General features: G+C 57.0%; 2 protein-coding genes across 2 annotated transcripts; both read left to right on the forward strand.

Moving 5' to 3' along the window:
* Positions 1-557: 557 nt before the first annotated feature.
* On the forward strand, positions 558-7,741 carry PRSS36 (serine protease 36). Its single transcript, XM_025275120.3, has 12 exons — positions 558-745; positions 1,181-1,461; positions 1,916-2,082; positions 4,295-4,544; positions 4,654-4,783; positions 5,125-5,381; positions 5,468-5,631; positions 5,919-6,156; positions 6,269-6,410; positions 6,674-6,939; positions 7,017-7,138; positions 7,342-7,741. Exons 1-12 carry the CDS (start codon positions 558-560, stop codon positions 7,618-7,620), a joined length of 2,484 nt encoding a protein of 827 aa, XP_025130905.3. The 3' UTR covers positions 7,621-7,741.
* A 3,093-nt stretch (positions 7,742-10,834) lies between these two features.
* On the forward strand, positions 10,835-14,696 carry PRSS8 (serine protease 8). The gene is made up of 6 exons (XM_006070416.4): positions 10,835-11,171; positions 11,471-11,488; positions 13,200-13,362; positions 13,593-13,864; positions 13,952-14,118; positions 14,251-14,696. The coding sequence occupies exons 1-6, from the start codon at positions 11,087-11,089 to the stop codon at positions 14,572-14,574; spliced, it is 1,029 nt and encodes a 342-aa protein (XP_006070478.2). The 5' UTR covers positions 10,835-11,086; the 3' UTR covers positions 14,575-14,696.
* The last annotated feature ends 106 nt before the right edge of the window (positions 14,697-14,802 follow it).

Here is a 14,802-nt window from a genome sequence, read left to right on the forward strand (position 1 = left end):
GAACATCACCGGCAGAGGCAGAAAAGATGGGACAGGTAGCCTGGGTGCTGGCAGGGCGGCTGAGAGAGCAAGGAATTGGGGAAGAAGAGAACAGGAAGGTGAGAGCTGGGCATTGTCAAGAGCTGGAGGTCACCAGTATTTTCCTCTCTTTACCCCTCTGACTTCCAGCTCTCAGTCCTACTCAAGAAGAACCTGAAGATCTGGGTAAGGAATGGGGGTGGGGAGGAGCCTCAGATCTTGAAGTTAAGGTTGGCTAGGCAGTGAGGTTAGAGAGTATCACCAACTCAATGGACATGAATCTGAGCAAACTCTGGGAGATAATGGAGGACAGGGAAGCCTGGAGTGCTGCAATCCATAGGGTCGCAAAGAATCAGACAGGACTTAGAGACTGAACAACAACGAAAGGTGGTAAGCGAGGTCGAAGTGATCAGAAACTTAGAAGTGCAAAACTTCTGTTTGTTTCTTTCGCGGGGGACAGGGGGCAAACTAAGGGGAGTGGGCAATGGGGCTTTGTCCTGAGTTACCTGGGCCTCCGGCGTGGGGGGCGGGGACAGGCGATGACCTCCACGGTACCCCTTGCAGACTGCGGTCGCCCCGAGCCCTCTGCCCGAATCGTGGGGGGCTCCGACTCTCAGCCGGGCACCTGGCCGTGGCAGGTGAGCCTGCATCATGGCGGGGGCCATATCTGCGGGGGCTCCCTCATCGCCCCTTCCTGGGTCCTCTCGGCTGCTCACTGTTTCGTGACGTGAGTATTCGCGCACGTCCAATCCCTGTCCTTCAAAAAGCCGAGCCCGACCGGCAGCTGGACCCCGCGGACCAAAGCTTAACTTGGAGCCCGGCCGCCCCTGCCTCCCCACCGTCCTGACGCTAAGCGCTCTGCGGGGTATCCGGGTTCTGACTATCTGGGGAGGCAGCCCGAGGACTCGCCCCGTCACCCCACCAACTATCCGAATCTGAATTCCATCTTTCCAGTTCTCCGCCCCAACACCTCCAAATCGCATTCGCTCCTCCCCCTTTTACGAAGCTAGCTTAACCCCGATCGCCCTAGCCCTAAATCTAGATGGGACGCACCCCTCCTGGGGTCTGGCTGACCCCACCTTTTCCCTGACTCCGAGCCCCCACCCCACGAGGGTCCGCCGCTCCCTCGGGTCCACCTGACCCCCTTCCTGCCTCGGCGCAGGAACGGGACCTTGGAGCCCGCGGCCGAGTGGTCGGTGGTGCTGGGCGTGCACTCGCAGGACGGGCCCCTGGACGGCGCGCACGTCCACGCGGTGGCCGCCATCCTGGTGCCAGACAACTACAGCAGCGTGGAACGGGGCGCCGACGTGGCCCTGCTGCGCCTGGCCTCGCCCGCCAGGTTGGGCCCCTCCGTGCGGCCCGTCTGCCTGCCCCGAGCCTCGCACCGCTTTGCTCACGGCACCGCCTGCTGGGCCACCGGCTGGGGGGACGTCCAGGAGGAGGGTGAGTGGAAAAGGGGGGTATCTCGGGAGGTGGGTGACTGTGGGGTGGAGCCTACCAGGTGGGTCCCTCCCCGGCTACTTGATGGGGCCATTTCTGCGATGATGATGTCCTAAGAAGAGCAGAGAGGAGCAAGAGGGGACATTGATTCTGGATGTGGTGGGTTTAAATGCCATGGCGCAAGGAGACAGAGATGTGCAGGAGGCAGTTGCAGGGTACCTAGCCGTTATTGTTCAGTTGCTCAGTCGTGTCCAACTCTATGGGACCCCAAGGACTGCAGCACTCCAGGCTTCCCTGTCCTTCACCAACTCCTGGAGTTTGTTCAGACTCATGTGCATTGAGTCGTGCCATGGCGCATGGGGAGAGACGTCCAGGAGAGCCCCGGAGGGAACCAGGCTAAGCCCTGGGAAAGGGTGCATCCCTGCCTCACAGCTTTCTTCTCTGGTTCTGTCCACAGACCCCCTGCCTCTCCCCTGGATGCTACAAGAAGTAGAGCTGAGGTTGCTGGGAGAGGCTGCCTGTCAGTGTCTCTACAGCCGTCCTGGCCCCTTCAATCTCACTTTCCAGCTATTGCCGGGGATGCTATGTGCCGGCTACCGGGAAGGCCGCAGGGACACCTGCCAGGTGAGGGGAGGCGCCTGCACCTGCCTGCAGGGCCAGGCAGAGCCCTGACCAATAGGAAGCAGTATGAGGAATAGACTAATCCTCCCTCTCTCATATTTCTGAACCTCATCCGCAAAAAGAGGGCAAGATTGCCAGCAGAAGGGACCCATGTGAGGATTACAAATGGACAGAACTTGGGGCTCAACAGATGGCCACTATTATTGATGGGCAGTATAGTGCAGTGGATGTCCAGTTAGAAGCTCAGCACCATTGCTTATGAGCTGTGTGGCCTTGGCCAAGTTATTTAACTTCTCTGTGCAGACTTTCTCATCAGAAAGATGGGGATGATAGTATTACCTACTTCATCAGGAGGTTATGATGATTAAATAAATTTGTACATATAATAAGTATTTTCAGAATCCCCGATGGCTCAGTGGTAAAGAATTCGCTTGCAGTGCAGGAGACCGCCTGCAGTGCAGGAGACCGCCTGCAATACAGGAGACATGGATTTGATCCCTGGGTCGGAAAGATCCCTTGGAGAAGGAAATGGCAAGCCACTCCAGTATTCTTGTCTGGGAAATCCCATGGACAGAGAAGTCTGGCGGACTATAGTCCATGGGATCTTGAAAGCTGGACCCCATTTAGCAACTAAACCACTACCGAAAATGATTTAGAACAAGGTCTGGTCCTTGTGCATGCGTGCTAAGTCGCTTCAGTCATGTCCGACTCTTTGCACCCCTATGGACTGTGTAGCCCACCAGGCTTCTCTGTCCATGGTATTCTCCAGGCAATTATCCCATACCGTAGCCTAGAGCACAGCACCTGTTACTTCGTGGATACTCAACAAATAGTTCTTTTTAAAAGTGAATTAATCCTTCACAGAAGGGAATTTTCTGGATAAGGGGCTGAAGGCCAAAACATGATATATTTTAACCATTTTCCCCAGAAATATTCCTCAAAAGGCACACATTTTTGACAGCACTCAAGCATGCATGGTGGTAATGGGAATTCAGGTTTGATGATTTTCCGTGGTATAATGGTGAGCACTCCAGACTCTGAATTCAGCAATCCAAGTTCATGTCTCGGTGGGACCTTTCCGTTTGGGCTTCCCTGGTAACTCAGTGGGTAAAGAATCCGCCTGTAATGCAGGAGAACCCGGTTCAATTCCTGGGTCAGGAATTCCCCTGGAGAAAGGATAGGCTACCCACTCCTATATTCTTGGGCTTCCCTGGTGGCTCAGTCAGTAAAGAATCTGTCTGGTTCAATCCCTGGGTTGGGAAGATTGCCTGGAGAAAGGCATGGCAACCCACTCCAGTATTCTTGCCTGGAGAATTCCATGGACAGAGGAGCCTGGCAGGCTACAGTCCACAAGGTCGCAAAGAGTCTGCACGACTGGGTGACTAAGCACAGCATAGCACCCAATTATGAAGTTCCAGGACCTATGGACATAATCCCTGCCTCTTGAACAGGATAGCTAACAACTCAGCTTCCTCTAGACCAGTGCTTCTGTCCAATAAAACTTATGATGATAGAAATGTTTTTCTATCTGTACTGTCCAGCATTATAGTCACTAGCCACACTGGCTATTGAAGACTTTTAAACATTTATTTATTTTTAATTGAAGACTATATGCTTTACAATATTGTGTTGGTTTCTCCCATACATTATTGAATGTTCGAAAGGTGGCTAGTGTGATTGAGGAACTGAATTTTTAATTTTATTAAATGTTAATTAATTCAAATAGCCACAGGGGCTAGCACATATATCATATTGGACAGTACAGTTCTGGATAATTCTGAGCTTTCTTTGTAACCCTCCTCAGGTCACAGAGATGCCTGACCTGGATTATAGTCATATCTTAGTCACTGGACCACCAGGGAAGTGCCTCCGATTTACTTTAACAGTTTAACAAGGAATTCTAACAGCTTAGAAACCAAAGTCAGGGTTTAACAATTTATTGAGGAATCATTTGGCTCTGAATGAGACCGGCAGGCCTCTCAGATGTGGCCTTTACTGCATTAGCTTGGTGCTCTTGGCTTTGGTTCCTCATCAGCCTTTCTGTTCTACAAGGCTTTCTCCTGCTCAGAGCTGTAGGGGTCACAGAGGACAAGGCACAGCCCATGTAGGTTTCCAGGAGAAGATGGCTGTGTGTAGGACCAAAAAGAAGAGGTGGTCCAGGATAAGCTGGTAGGTCCCTGGGCTGATCCAGTGACACTGAGTCATCTGTCATCAGGGAGACTCTGGGGGACCCCTGGTCTGCAAGGAAGGTGGCCGATGGTTCCAGGCAGGAATCACCAGCTTTGGCCTTGGCTGTGGACGGAGGAACCGCCCCGGAGTCTTCACGGCTGTGGCTCCCTATGAGGCATGGATAAGGGAACAGGTGTCAGGCTCAGAGCCTGAGCCTGCCTTCCCCACCCAGTCCCCGGAGGCCCAGTCAGGCCTCCCCGAGCCCACGAATGAGAATTGCACCATCGCCCTGCCAGGTGAGGACGGCAGGACCCCTAGATGTCAGCTGGATCTGGGAGATTTGAGTTCAGGTGGAAACTGCCTGGGGTTCAGGAGGCCCTCTGACTCAGGCCTCTCACCCCTCAGAGTGTGGGAAAGCCCCAAGGCCAGGGGCCTGGCCCTGGGAAGCCCAGGTGATGGTCCCAGGATCCAGACCCTGCTATGGGGCGCTGGTGTCTGAAAGCTGGGTTTTGGCACCTGCCAGTTGCTTTCCAGGGTGAGTGAAAACCCAGTCTTGGGCAGATTCTTGCTTAGTCTGAGACACTAATTGGCCCCAGCTATTCCCTTGGGTAGGATAGGGGTAGGGGTGTGGGGTCCCATTGGATATGTATGATTCAGCTAAAAAATCGGGGTCCTAGTCTCTCTGGGGCAAATAGAGGGGTAATACAAATTCGACCCAGGATTGGGCAGAGTGGGTGGGGGAAGGAGTCTGAGTGCACAGTTCTCAGGTCAGGGATGCAGAATCTTGCCTGGAGACCCAGACTCTAAGCCAAGGGTGGAGGTTTAGAGCTGAGCTTGCAGGATCCAGCCCATGTCCCCAGTCTCCCCATCCCGCAGTCACATCAGCTCAGCCCGCCCGCCCAGCGACCTGGACTACTGGCGCGTGCAACTGCCCTCGCGCCCGCACGCGGAGCAGGTGGCGCGCCTCGTGCCGCACGAGAACGCCTCGTGGGACGACGCCTCGAACCTGGCGCTGCTGCAACTGCTCGCGCCCGTGAATCTGAGCGCGGCCCCGCGGCCAGTGTGTCTACCCCACCCAGAACACTATTTCCTGCCAGGGAGCCGCTGCCGCCTGGCTCGCTGGGGCCGCGGGGGTGAGCGGGGGCCCGGCGCGGGCCGGGCGGGGCTGACCCGGGGCCGGACGCGGCGGGAGCGCTGGCTCCCTCCCTTTCTCTCGCAGAACCCGCGCCCGGAGCCAGCTCGCTGCTTGAGGCGGAGCTGTTGAGCGCCTGGTGGTGTCACTGCCTGTACGGCCGCCAGGGGGCGTCAGTGCCGCCGCCAGGAGAGCCTCCGCAGGCGCTCTGCCCCGCCTACCAGGAGGAGGAGGCGGAGGGGAGCTGCTGGGTGAGCGGCGGGGTCTAAGAGTTGGAGTAAGAAGGGGGAGCGGACTGTAGGCGGGGCCTCCAAGACCGTGGGACTTTTTAACTCCTCTTGGGTTTAAAGAGAATCCTAAAGTGAGGGCAGCCTTCTTACTCAGAATAGTGTTGGAGTCTGGCTTGGAGGAGGTGGGATTTCTTATGTCCGAGTACGGGACAGTTTGGAGTCCAGGGAAGCTCCAGGACTTTTGCTGTCCCCTCATCAACTGACACACGCTCATAAAGGCTGTTAACACACACACCCTCTTGCTACAGAACTACTCTCATTGGAGCCTGCTGTGCCGGGAAGAGGGGACCTGGTTCTTGGCTGGAATCAGAGACTTGCCCAGTGACTGCCTGCGTCCCAGAGTTTTCTACCCCCTGCAGACCCACGGTCCATGGATCAGCCATGTGACTCGGGGGGCCTACCTGGAGGACCAGCTGGCCTGGGACTGGGGACCTGAGGGGGAGGAGACTGAGGCACAAACCTGTCCCCCTCACACAGAGAATGGTGGTGAGGAGGGGCCTTTGGGGCTTAGGGGCTCCTGGGAATGCTTAGATCCATGGTAGGGGCTTTGAGGGTCAGCTGTGGGGTTCCTGCTGAGGGGGTCATCTCCTCTCCCTAGCCTGTGGCCTGCAGCCAGAGCCGGCTCCGATGCGGGTCCTGTGGCCCTGGCTGGCAGAGGTGCATGTAGCTGGAGAGCGAGTCTGCGCTGGCGTCCTCGTGGCCCCAGGCTGGGTCCTGGCAGCCACTCACTGTGTCCTCAGGTGGGTCTCACCCATCTTCCTGGCAAGAGGGAGACACGGGGAGAGGGGCCAAAGGACAGTAGCGGGCTGTTCTCCCTTTAGGGCTTTTATTGCACCAGGAAATTGCTCGAAGTGTTTTGAGACAGAAGAGAGATTTCAAAGGAGGACTAATGAAGGAGTTAGTGGAATGACCCTGGACATTCGTTCCACTCTTTCCCCTGGGCTGGGAAGGATTTATCCGCAATGAGGGGATCAGGAAGTGACTCTGGACCTCGTTTCTGCAGGCCGGGCTCTACAACGGTGCCTTATATTGAAGTGTACCTGGGCCGGGCGGGGGCCAGCCCCCTCCCCCAGAGCCACCAGGTGTCCCGGTTGGTCATCAGCATCCGCTTGCCCCGGCACCTGGGACTGCGGCCCCCTCTGGCCCTCCTGGAGCTGAGCTCCCGAGTGGAGCCCTCCCCATCAGCCTTGCCCATCTGCCTTCACCCTGGGGGTACCCCCCTGGGGGCCAGTTGCTGGGTACTGGGCTGGAAGGATCCCCAGGATAGAGGTGAGAGCCCTGGGTCCTGGGGATGAGAAGGGACAGGATGCCAGAATGCCTGGGACAACCTTCCTTCCTGTCTCTAGTCCCTGTGGCTGCTGCTGTCTCCATCTTGACTCCGCGACTCTGTCACTGCCTCTATCAAGGCCTTCTGCCTCCTGGAACTCTGTGTGTCCTGTATGCAGAGGGGCAAGAGGACAGGTGTGAGGTACGGGGCCTGGGTATCCTGGCCCAGTCAGGGCAGAGGCTGTGCTGGGCAGCTGGACGCCAGGGAGAGAGCAGGGTGGGGCTTCTTAGGTGCTGGGTTTCAGATAGGAAGATGCAGTGCTTTCTGACAGGACCTCGGGAGAGACCAGGGGCCAAGATGCCTGAGGATAAGGGCCCCTGTTGGTCTTGGCCCTGATGCTGCAGGTGACCTCAGCCCCTCCGCTCCTGTGCCAGACTGAGGGAGGCTCCTGGGTCCTCGTGGGCATGGCTGTTCGAGGCAGCCGGGAGCTGTTTGCTGCCACTGGCCCTGAAGAGGCCTGGATCTCCCAGACAGTGGGGGAGGCACCTTTTCTACCCCCCAGCGGCTTCCCCCACTGGCTCCCTGAAGGCAGCGACCTCTGTCCCCCTGATATGGCCAGGGCCTCAGGTTCCCCGCGGGCTGCTCTTTTCCTGCTGCTTCTGACCCCCCTGATCCAGGGCTGAGGCCCCCACCCCCACCCCGCCACCTCCCCGGCCCCCAGGGCCCTGGGCTATCTCCCCTTCACCTCCCCCATTCCCTTCCACCTTCCACTTCCCTCCCAGTGAGTCTGGAATGTAGCCCAACCGGCTCCCGTTCCCTTACCCGGAACCTCTGGAGCGCTCCACCCACCTAGACTGCAGCGGCTTCGGATAATTGGGCCTCAGTGCCCAGATATTTCGGGCTCTGGCATTCTTGAGGGCAGCGGGAGCCAGCGGACAATAAACATGTAAACACAGACACGTGGCTTTGTGGCACGGCTGGAGGCAGGCTGAGGGGGCCAGGGGGCGCCCCAGGGCTGGGCCTCTCCCTCCTAGGCCTCTGTGAGTCAGGCTGTGGGCAACCAGGAAATGTGTCTCCGATAAGGTGGCAGCTGTCCTTCATTCCTGCCCCAGGGCGGGGAGGCTGGGTGGCCAGCTGGGTGTGTGTCACATCCCCAGTGGAATCAGCATCCCCGACACCTGCTGGCCACCTCAGCCTTGGCCCTGCTGCCCCTCCCCATCGAGACCAAGAAGGACTGAGGGTGAGGGTCAGCGGGAGAGTCCAGGGGTCTGGGAGTCTGGGGTCTGTCTGTCATATTCTGTACCCACGGGGAGCCTCCCCCATATACACACCCTGATGAATGGTGTCCCAGAGTGTACGCCTCCGATGTCCTCATACACACACCACACTTGCACCCTTCAAGGGCCCACTACATCCTGCCCAAAGCCCCCATGGTCTGGACCCCATCATGAGTCCCTCATCTGTACACCTCGCAGCCTCTTCCCATCACTAACCAGTGTGTGTGTGTGTGTGTGTGTGTGTGTGTGTGTGTGTGTTAGCCGCTCAGTTGTGTCTGACTCTGCGACTCCATGGACTGTACCCCACCAGGATCCTCTGTCTGTGGGATTCTCCGGGCAAGAATACTGGAGTGGGTTGCCATTTCCTCCTCCAGGGGAATCTTCCCAACCCAGGGATCCAACCCCGGTCTCCCAAATTGCAGATAGATTCTTTACCATCTTAAGCCACCAGGGAAGCCACAGCCAGTGGACCTCCATGTATTAATTCAACCACGTTTCCTGCTAACTGCTGACTCCTGGCTAACTCCAGCTAACTCAGGACCCTGCGCTTCCACTGCAGGGGGTGTGGGTTCCATCCTTGATCAGGGAACTATGACCCCCACACTGCATGGAGCAACATGGCTGGGGCCTTGACAAGCCCATGAAATGCTCCCAGCATGGCAGGGAACACATGGACTGGGGGTCAGGGGAAAGCCCCAGAGGAGATGATGTTCTAGCACAGAATAAAAGCAAAAGAATTTGGGGCAGGAGGGTTGCTTGGGGTGGAAACCAGCCGCTAAGGGTAGCAATGGGTGCTACCCCCAATGAGGGCAGCTCTGCGGCTGGAGTCACCGTTTGCTGCAAAGGGTATGAGCAGATGGCTGAGTCACTCATATGCAGCAGAGGGTTGACTAGGCAGAGGGTAGGGGAAGACCTATAGGAAAGCTGGAAGTTCCTGAAAGATTGAGGGACTGACGAGATGGACAGAGGATCTTCTTTTCTTTCTGGCTGCGCCAGGTCTTAGTTGCAGCACAGACTCTTCGCTGTGGTGCGTGGACTTCTCTCTAGTTATGGCGCACAGACTCTAGAGGCCGAGGGTCCAGTAGTGGGGGCGCCTGGGCTTAGTTGCCCCCATGCCATGTAGTATCTCAACTCCCTGGCCAGGGATTAAACCTGCACCCCTTCACTGGAAGGTAGATTCTTCCAGTGGTTAACTGGACCACTAGGAAAGTCCCTGGACAGAGGTTCTTAAAGCACATGGCTTTTTTTTCTCTCTCTCTTTTTTTTTGGCTATGCTACCTAGAATTCAGGGATCTTAGTTCCCTGACCAGGGATCACCTGACCATGACCACCTCCTGCTGTAGAAGTGCAGAGTCCTGACCACTGGACCACCAGGGAATTCTGGCGCCTGACTTCTTTAGCTGCCAGATCCCAAAGAGAATACTCCCCTGAATCTGTCTCCATAGGGACATACACCCCTATCTGTTCCCCATACCCAGTCAGTCATACATATGCCATCCTCCATAAACATTTAATATGCCCCATTCTCTACCCAAACCCACCCATCATGTCCAGCATCTTGCCTTCTCCACCTCAGCTTAGACTCCTTCCCAAGTCGGTCTCATGCCCTTTCCCAATCAAGGAATTCCCTGCCCTCCAGCCTGGGCCTTAAAGTCCTGGGTCAGAGATCCAGATGCCTAGTTTCAGGGAAGGAAGGTGGGCAAGTGGGGCTCTCTTTTTCTAAAGCTTGAAGTCAACACACATTCCCAGTTGCCCGAATTTCTAGAGTCACAGAGGAAACACTTGACTCCCCAGACCAGGCACATGGGCCCCCTGCACCCTCCACTAGAGGACCCTTCACCTGGACCACCCTCCCCCATCTTTGCCTTGTTAACACCTTTTCAAAACCCTTTGAGGTCTCAGTTTGAAAGGCACCTCCTTGAGGAGCCCTTCTTGATGCCAGCCTAGGTCGGGCTCCTGTCAGTGGCCTCCAGAGCTGCCCTCCCCCGCCCACGCCACCCCCCACCCCCGCCACCCCCCACCCCCCGCCTCGTGCTTCTTTCTCCATCTCCAGCCTCGCCTGAACTTATTCTGTAATTGCTTGTGTCATCCTGTGATTCAGGTCTGTCACCTCAACTTCACCATGAGCTCAGGGAAGGCAGGACGGTGTCCACTTTGTCTCCTGTACCTGGGACATATTAGGCTCTCAATAAATATGTATGGAATGATGAGCATCCCCAGACACGTCACCACACCTCACCACATGCAGATGAGGTTGCAGGCTCCACAGTAGGGCCTGAAGGAGCTCTAGCCCCGGGGCAGAGCCGGGTGTCCCGGGGCTCAGACACCAAGCTTCAGGAGGGAACGAGGGAGCAGTAAGATAACAGAGGCCAGGCCGGGCCCTGAGGGGGCATACAGGTATGGGAGATCTGAAAGACCTGGGCCCAAGAGCAGTTGGGTTAGGAATCCAGACATCCAGGTTTCCAGCCCTGCCTGGGGCTGCTTAAACAACAGCCTCCCCACCTTCCTGCCCACCGCACACACAGCCTAGGGGTCACACACACACACACACAGCCTAGGCTGGTGAGAGAGGCCGGTGGAGCTGAGCAGGAGGGCGGGGCCAGGGGCGGGGCAGGCAGGTAGGTGCCCTTTCCTGGAGCTGCCACTCCGGAAGGAAGGTCGGTGCGTACCCAGGGCGATCTGGAGACTGGTCCTCACTGCCCGGCTGCAGAGACCCCAGCATTTCCCTTGCGCTCACTTCCTACCTTTGAAGCTAGCCTTGGACACCTGCTTCTACCTTCCGCGATCCCGATACCTGGAGCTTGCCTTTGACCCCCTACCTCTGCCTTTGAGGTCCCTTCCCCTGGGTGCTCAGGGCACCTGGTCCTGGGCCATGGCCCGGAAGTTAGGGTTGGGGCCCAGGTGGCTGGAGGCTGTGGCCACTGTGCTTTTGCTTGGATTATTCCAGAATGGGATAGGTGAGTGTGGGTGCTGGTGGCCGGGAGCATGGGACAGGCGAGGGTGGGAAGGGGAGGAGGGGAGTGCACTGAGGCCGAGGGTATAACCCTTTTCAGGGGTACGTCCCTTATTCTGGGCTCAAGAACCCCATCTTCAGCCTCACTGGCTCTTGGCCTGTCTCCTCAGCTTTGGTCTCCTGGGGCTGAGGTGAGGGGTGGGGAAGCCTCCAGGAGAAGCAGCAGATTCGGGGGTGGGGGGCCTGGGATCTGAATTCTAGAGGCTTCCCTGCTTACCCCTCCCTCTTTCTTTCTCCCTCCAGGAGCTGTTTGGGCCGAAGGTGAGGCTCACCCAGGAGGAATGGGGAAGGGGAAGGTGAGGGGTGGGGCCAGGGGTTCAGATTTCCATGGAGCATCGGAGCACCTGACCCTCTCTGCAAAGCTGTTTCGTCCACTCCCGTTGTCCCTGGTAGCACTTGAGGCGGGGATGATAGCCTCAATCTTTAAGACAGTGACGGGCAGATAAGTGACTTGCCCAACGGCACACAGCCAGTAAGTGGTTGCGGTGGGATTTGAAGTCAGGTCTGAGTCCAAAGGTGGGTTGTTTTGAGGGGAGCAAACCAAGGGTCAGTCTCCTTGGCAGTCCCTGCTTCACCATGTACCGGCTATGTCTCACGCGGCCAATCCCCTCACCTCTAAAATGAAGTTGAAGGAATTCTCTGGCGGTCCAGTGGTCAGGACGCTGTGGTTTCACCGTCAAGGGCCCGGTTTGATCCCTGGTTGGGGAACTAGGATCCCACAGACCATGCAGCGCAAGCCAGAATAAAATGAAGTCAATTCTGTCTACCTCCTGGGGCTGCTTGAGGAGTCAGGAAGATGAAGGAAGTGAAAGCCCCTTCAGGGCCTGGCATTGCTTGTCCCTAAATGGTAGCTATTGTCCTTTTTACGAGGAGATGGGGAGGAGCCTGGCTGGGTGGTTTTCCCTGCACCTGAGAAGGTGACTTTGTGACGGGCATTTGGGTCCTGCTCCAAACAGTGGCCTTCACAGGGGTGGGGCTATCCTGGAAATGAAATGAGATGCTCACACCCTGGGATCCAGGCTGTTCTGCTCATTTGTTCAACACATCCACGACTCCATTTGTGTGCCCAGCACTGGGGACGTGTGAGTCTGCCCTCGTCTCGGCCCCTAGGGAACGCCCAAGTTGGTTGATTGAAGTAGATGGTGAGAATGCGAACAGCCCTGTCCAGGAAGCATAGACCCTGGGAGTTCTGAGGCATCACCTATCTCAGCCAGCGGGGTGATGGCAGACTTCAGAGGGGCTGGTATTTGAACCACCGCTATAGGCAAATAGAAGTTGTTGTTGTATTCAGTTGCTAAGTTTTGGCCAACTCTTTGCAACCCCATGGACTGCAGCACTCCCGGCTCCTCTATCTACTATCTCCCAGAATTTGCTCAAATTCACGTCCATTGATGTCTAACCATCTCATCCTCTGCTACCCCCTTCTCCTTTTGCCTTCAGTCTTTCCCAGCATCAGGGTCTTTTCCAGTGAGTCAGCTTTTCCCATCAGGGGGCCAAAGTATCACCATTTCACATTTCAAATAGAAGTGGGGATGAGGAAGACTACCTTAGGTGGAGTGATCTGAGGTCCAGATCAAAGGTCCAGAGGTCTAGTGTGTGGCCCGACGTGACAGCGAGTGTCCAGATGGGTGGCAGAGTGGACAGCAGCGCCACAAGAGGTCCGGAATCTCTCTTAAGGGCAGAGTGGAGCCAGGGAAGGATTTAAGCAGTGGTGTGAACTGGCCAGATATGTAAGGAGTAGATCAGATGGAAGGCAGGAAGGCCCGAGAGGACAGAAGCTGGGTGAGACCTTTAATGAGCCACTGGGTGGAGGACAGCAGGTGACTGGTGAGCTGGGGGATCGGGACAAAGCCTGGTGGGCTTCTGTGAACTCACCCCTGAAGCTCCAAACCAAACTTCTGGTCTGTGTCGGGTGAGGAAGTGGTCTGCTGGCTCCAGAGGTCCTGACCCTCTCCCCTTCCTCTCCCGGCAGACTCTTGTGGTATGGTCCCTCAAGGACGCATCACAGGTGGTACCACTGCAGCTCGCGGCCAGTGGCCCTGGCAGGTCAGCATCAACCACCACGGCACCCACGTGTGTGGCGGCTCTCTCGTGTCTGATCAGTGGGTGCTATCGGCTGCTCACTGCTTCCCAAGGTACCCATGGGGTGGGGGAGCAGGATGGGGAGGTGGGGCGGGGGTCAAGATTCAAGGATCAATATAGGTCAGAGACTGGGGGTTCTTGGGTTGGATCTAGGGGGTATCAATAAAGCCTGTTAAGGATCTGTTAGGAGTGAAGGCCAGAGGTCACAGGTCACAGGATAAAACTAGGATGCAGAGTGGGACCCAAAAGGTCAGCTGCTCTGCCTTCACCCCTCTGCCTGCAGTGACAACAAGATAGAAGACTACGAGGTCAAGCTGGGCGCCCACCAGCTGGATTACTTCAGCACTGACACCCAGGTCCGCGGGGTGGCCCAGGTCATTTCCCACGAGAAATATTCCCACGAGGGCTCCATGGGGGACATTGCGCTCCTCCAGCTCAGCAGCTCCGTCACCTTTTCCCGCTACATCCGGCCCATCTGCCTCCCCGCAGCCAACGCCTCCTTCCCCAACGGCCTCCAGTGCATTGTCACTGGCTGGGGCCATGTGGCCCCCTCAGGTGAGGGACAGGGCTGACATCTAGAGACGCAGAGGGGAGCTGACTCAGGCTAGAAGACCCTGGGTAAGCATCTTTCGCCTCCCACAGTGAGCCTCCAGAACCCCCGGCCACTGCAGCAACTTGAGGTACCACTGATCAGTCGTGAGACCTGTAACTGCCTGTACAATATCAATGCCAAGCCCGGGGAGCCCCACCTAATCGACCAGGATATGCTGTGTGCTGGCTACGTGAATGGGAACAAGGACGCCTGCCAGGTAAATGCAGGGGGTCTGGGTGAGTGGGGGAGACGGATGTGTCTTGGGAGATGAGGGCTTGAGGGGGCTTGGCCTGGATGGTTGGAGGCCTGGGGTCCTGTCCTGACAGCTGTTGTGTGATTTTCTTCTCAGGGTGACTCTGGGGGCCCACTTTCCTGCCCAGTGGCAGGCCGCTGGTACCTGGCAGGCATCGTAAGCTGGGGTGATGCCTGTGGGGCCCCTAACAGGCCCGGTGTTTATACCCTGACCTCCGTTTATGCCTCCTGGATTCACTACAAAGTGGCGGAGCTCCAGCCTAAGGTGGTGCCCCAAATGGAGGAGTCCCAGCCCGATGGCCACCTCTGCAGCCACTACAAGGGTTTCAACTCTGCCCCAGCACAGGGCTTGGTGGGACCCATCCTTCTGCTGCCACTTGGCCTGACCCTGGGCCTCCTCCGCCCACTGCACGAGGACTGAACTACTCACTCCTGGGAGCTGCTTTGCTTCTGAGACCTCCACATCACACCCAAGGACGGATGCTGTTCCTGTGTTAGGCCCCACCCGGGACACTCTGGGCCCGGGGCCTGACTTGAGTCACTCCCTCCTCCCAGGACCCTGTGGGAGTTCAAGGCACCATCCTGAACTCTGAGCCCACTCTTCTGGATTGTTCTTTGGGACGGTAACCTCCACTCCAGGAGTTTATTG

Source organism: Bubalus bubalis, chromosome 24 (assembly GCF_019923935.1).
Source record: "Bubalus bubalis isolate 160015118507 breed Murrah chromosome 24, NDDB_SH_1, whole genome shotgun sequence".
In the NCBI taxonomy this organism is placed as follows: Eukaryota; Metazoa; Chordata; class Mammalia; order Artiodactyla; family Bovidae; genus Bubalus; species Bubalus bubalis.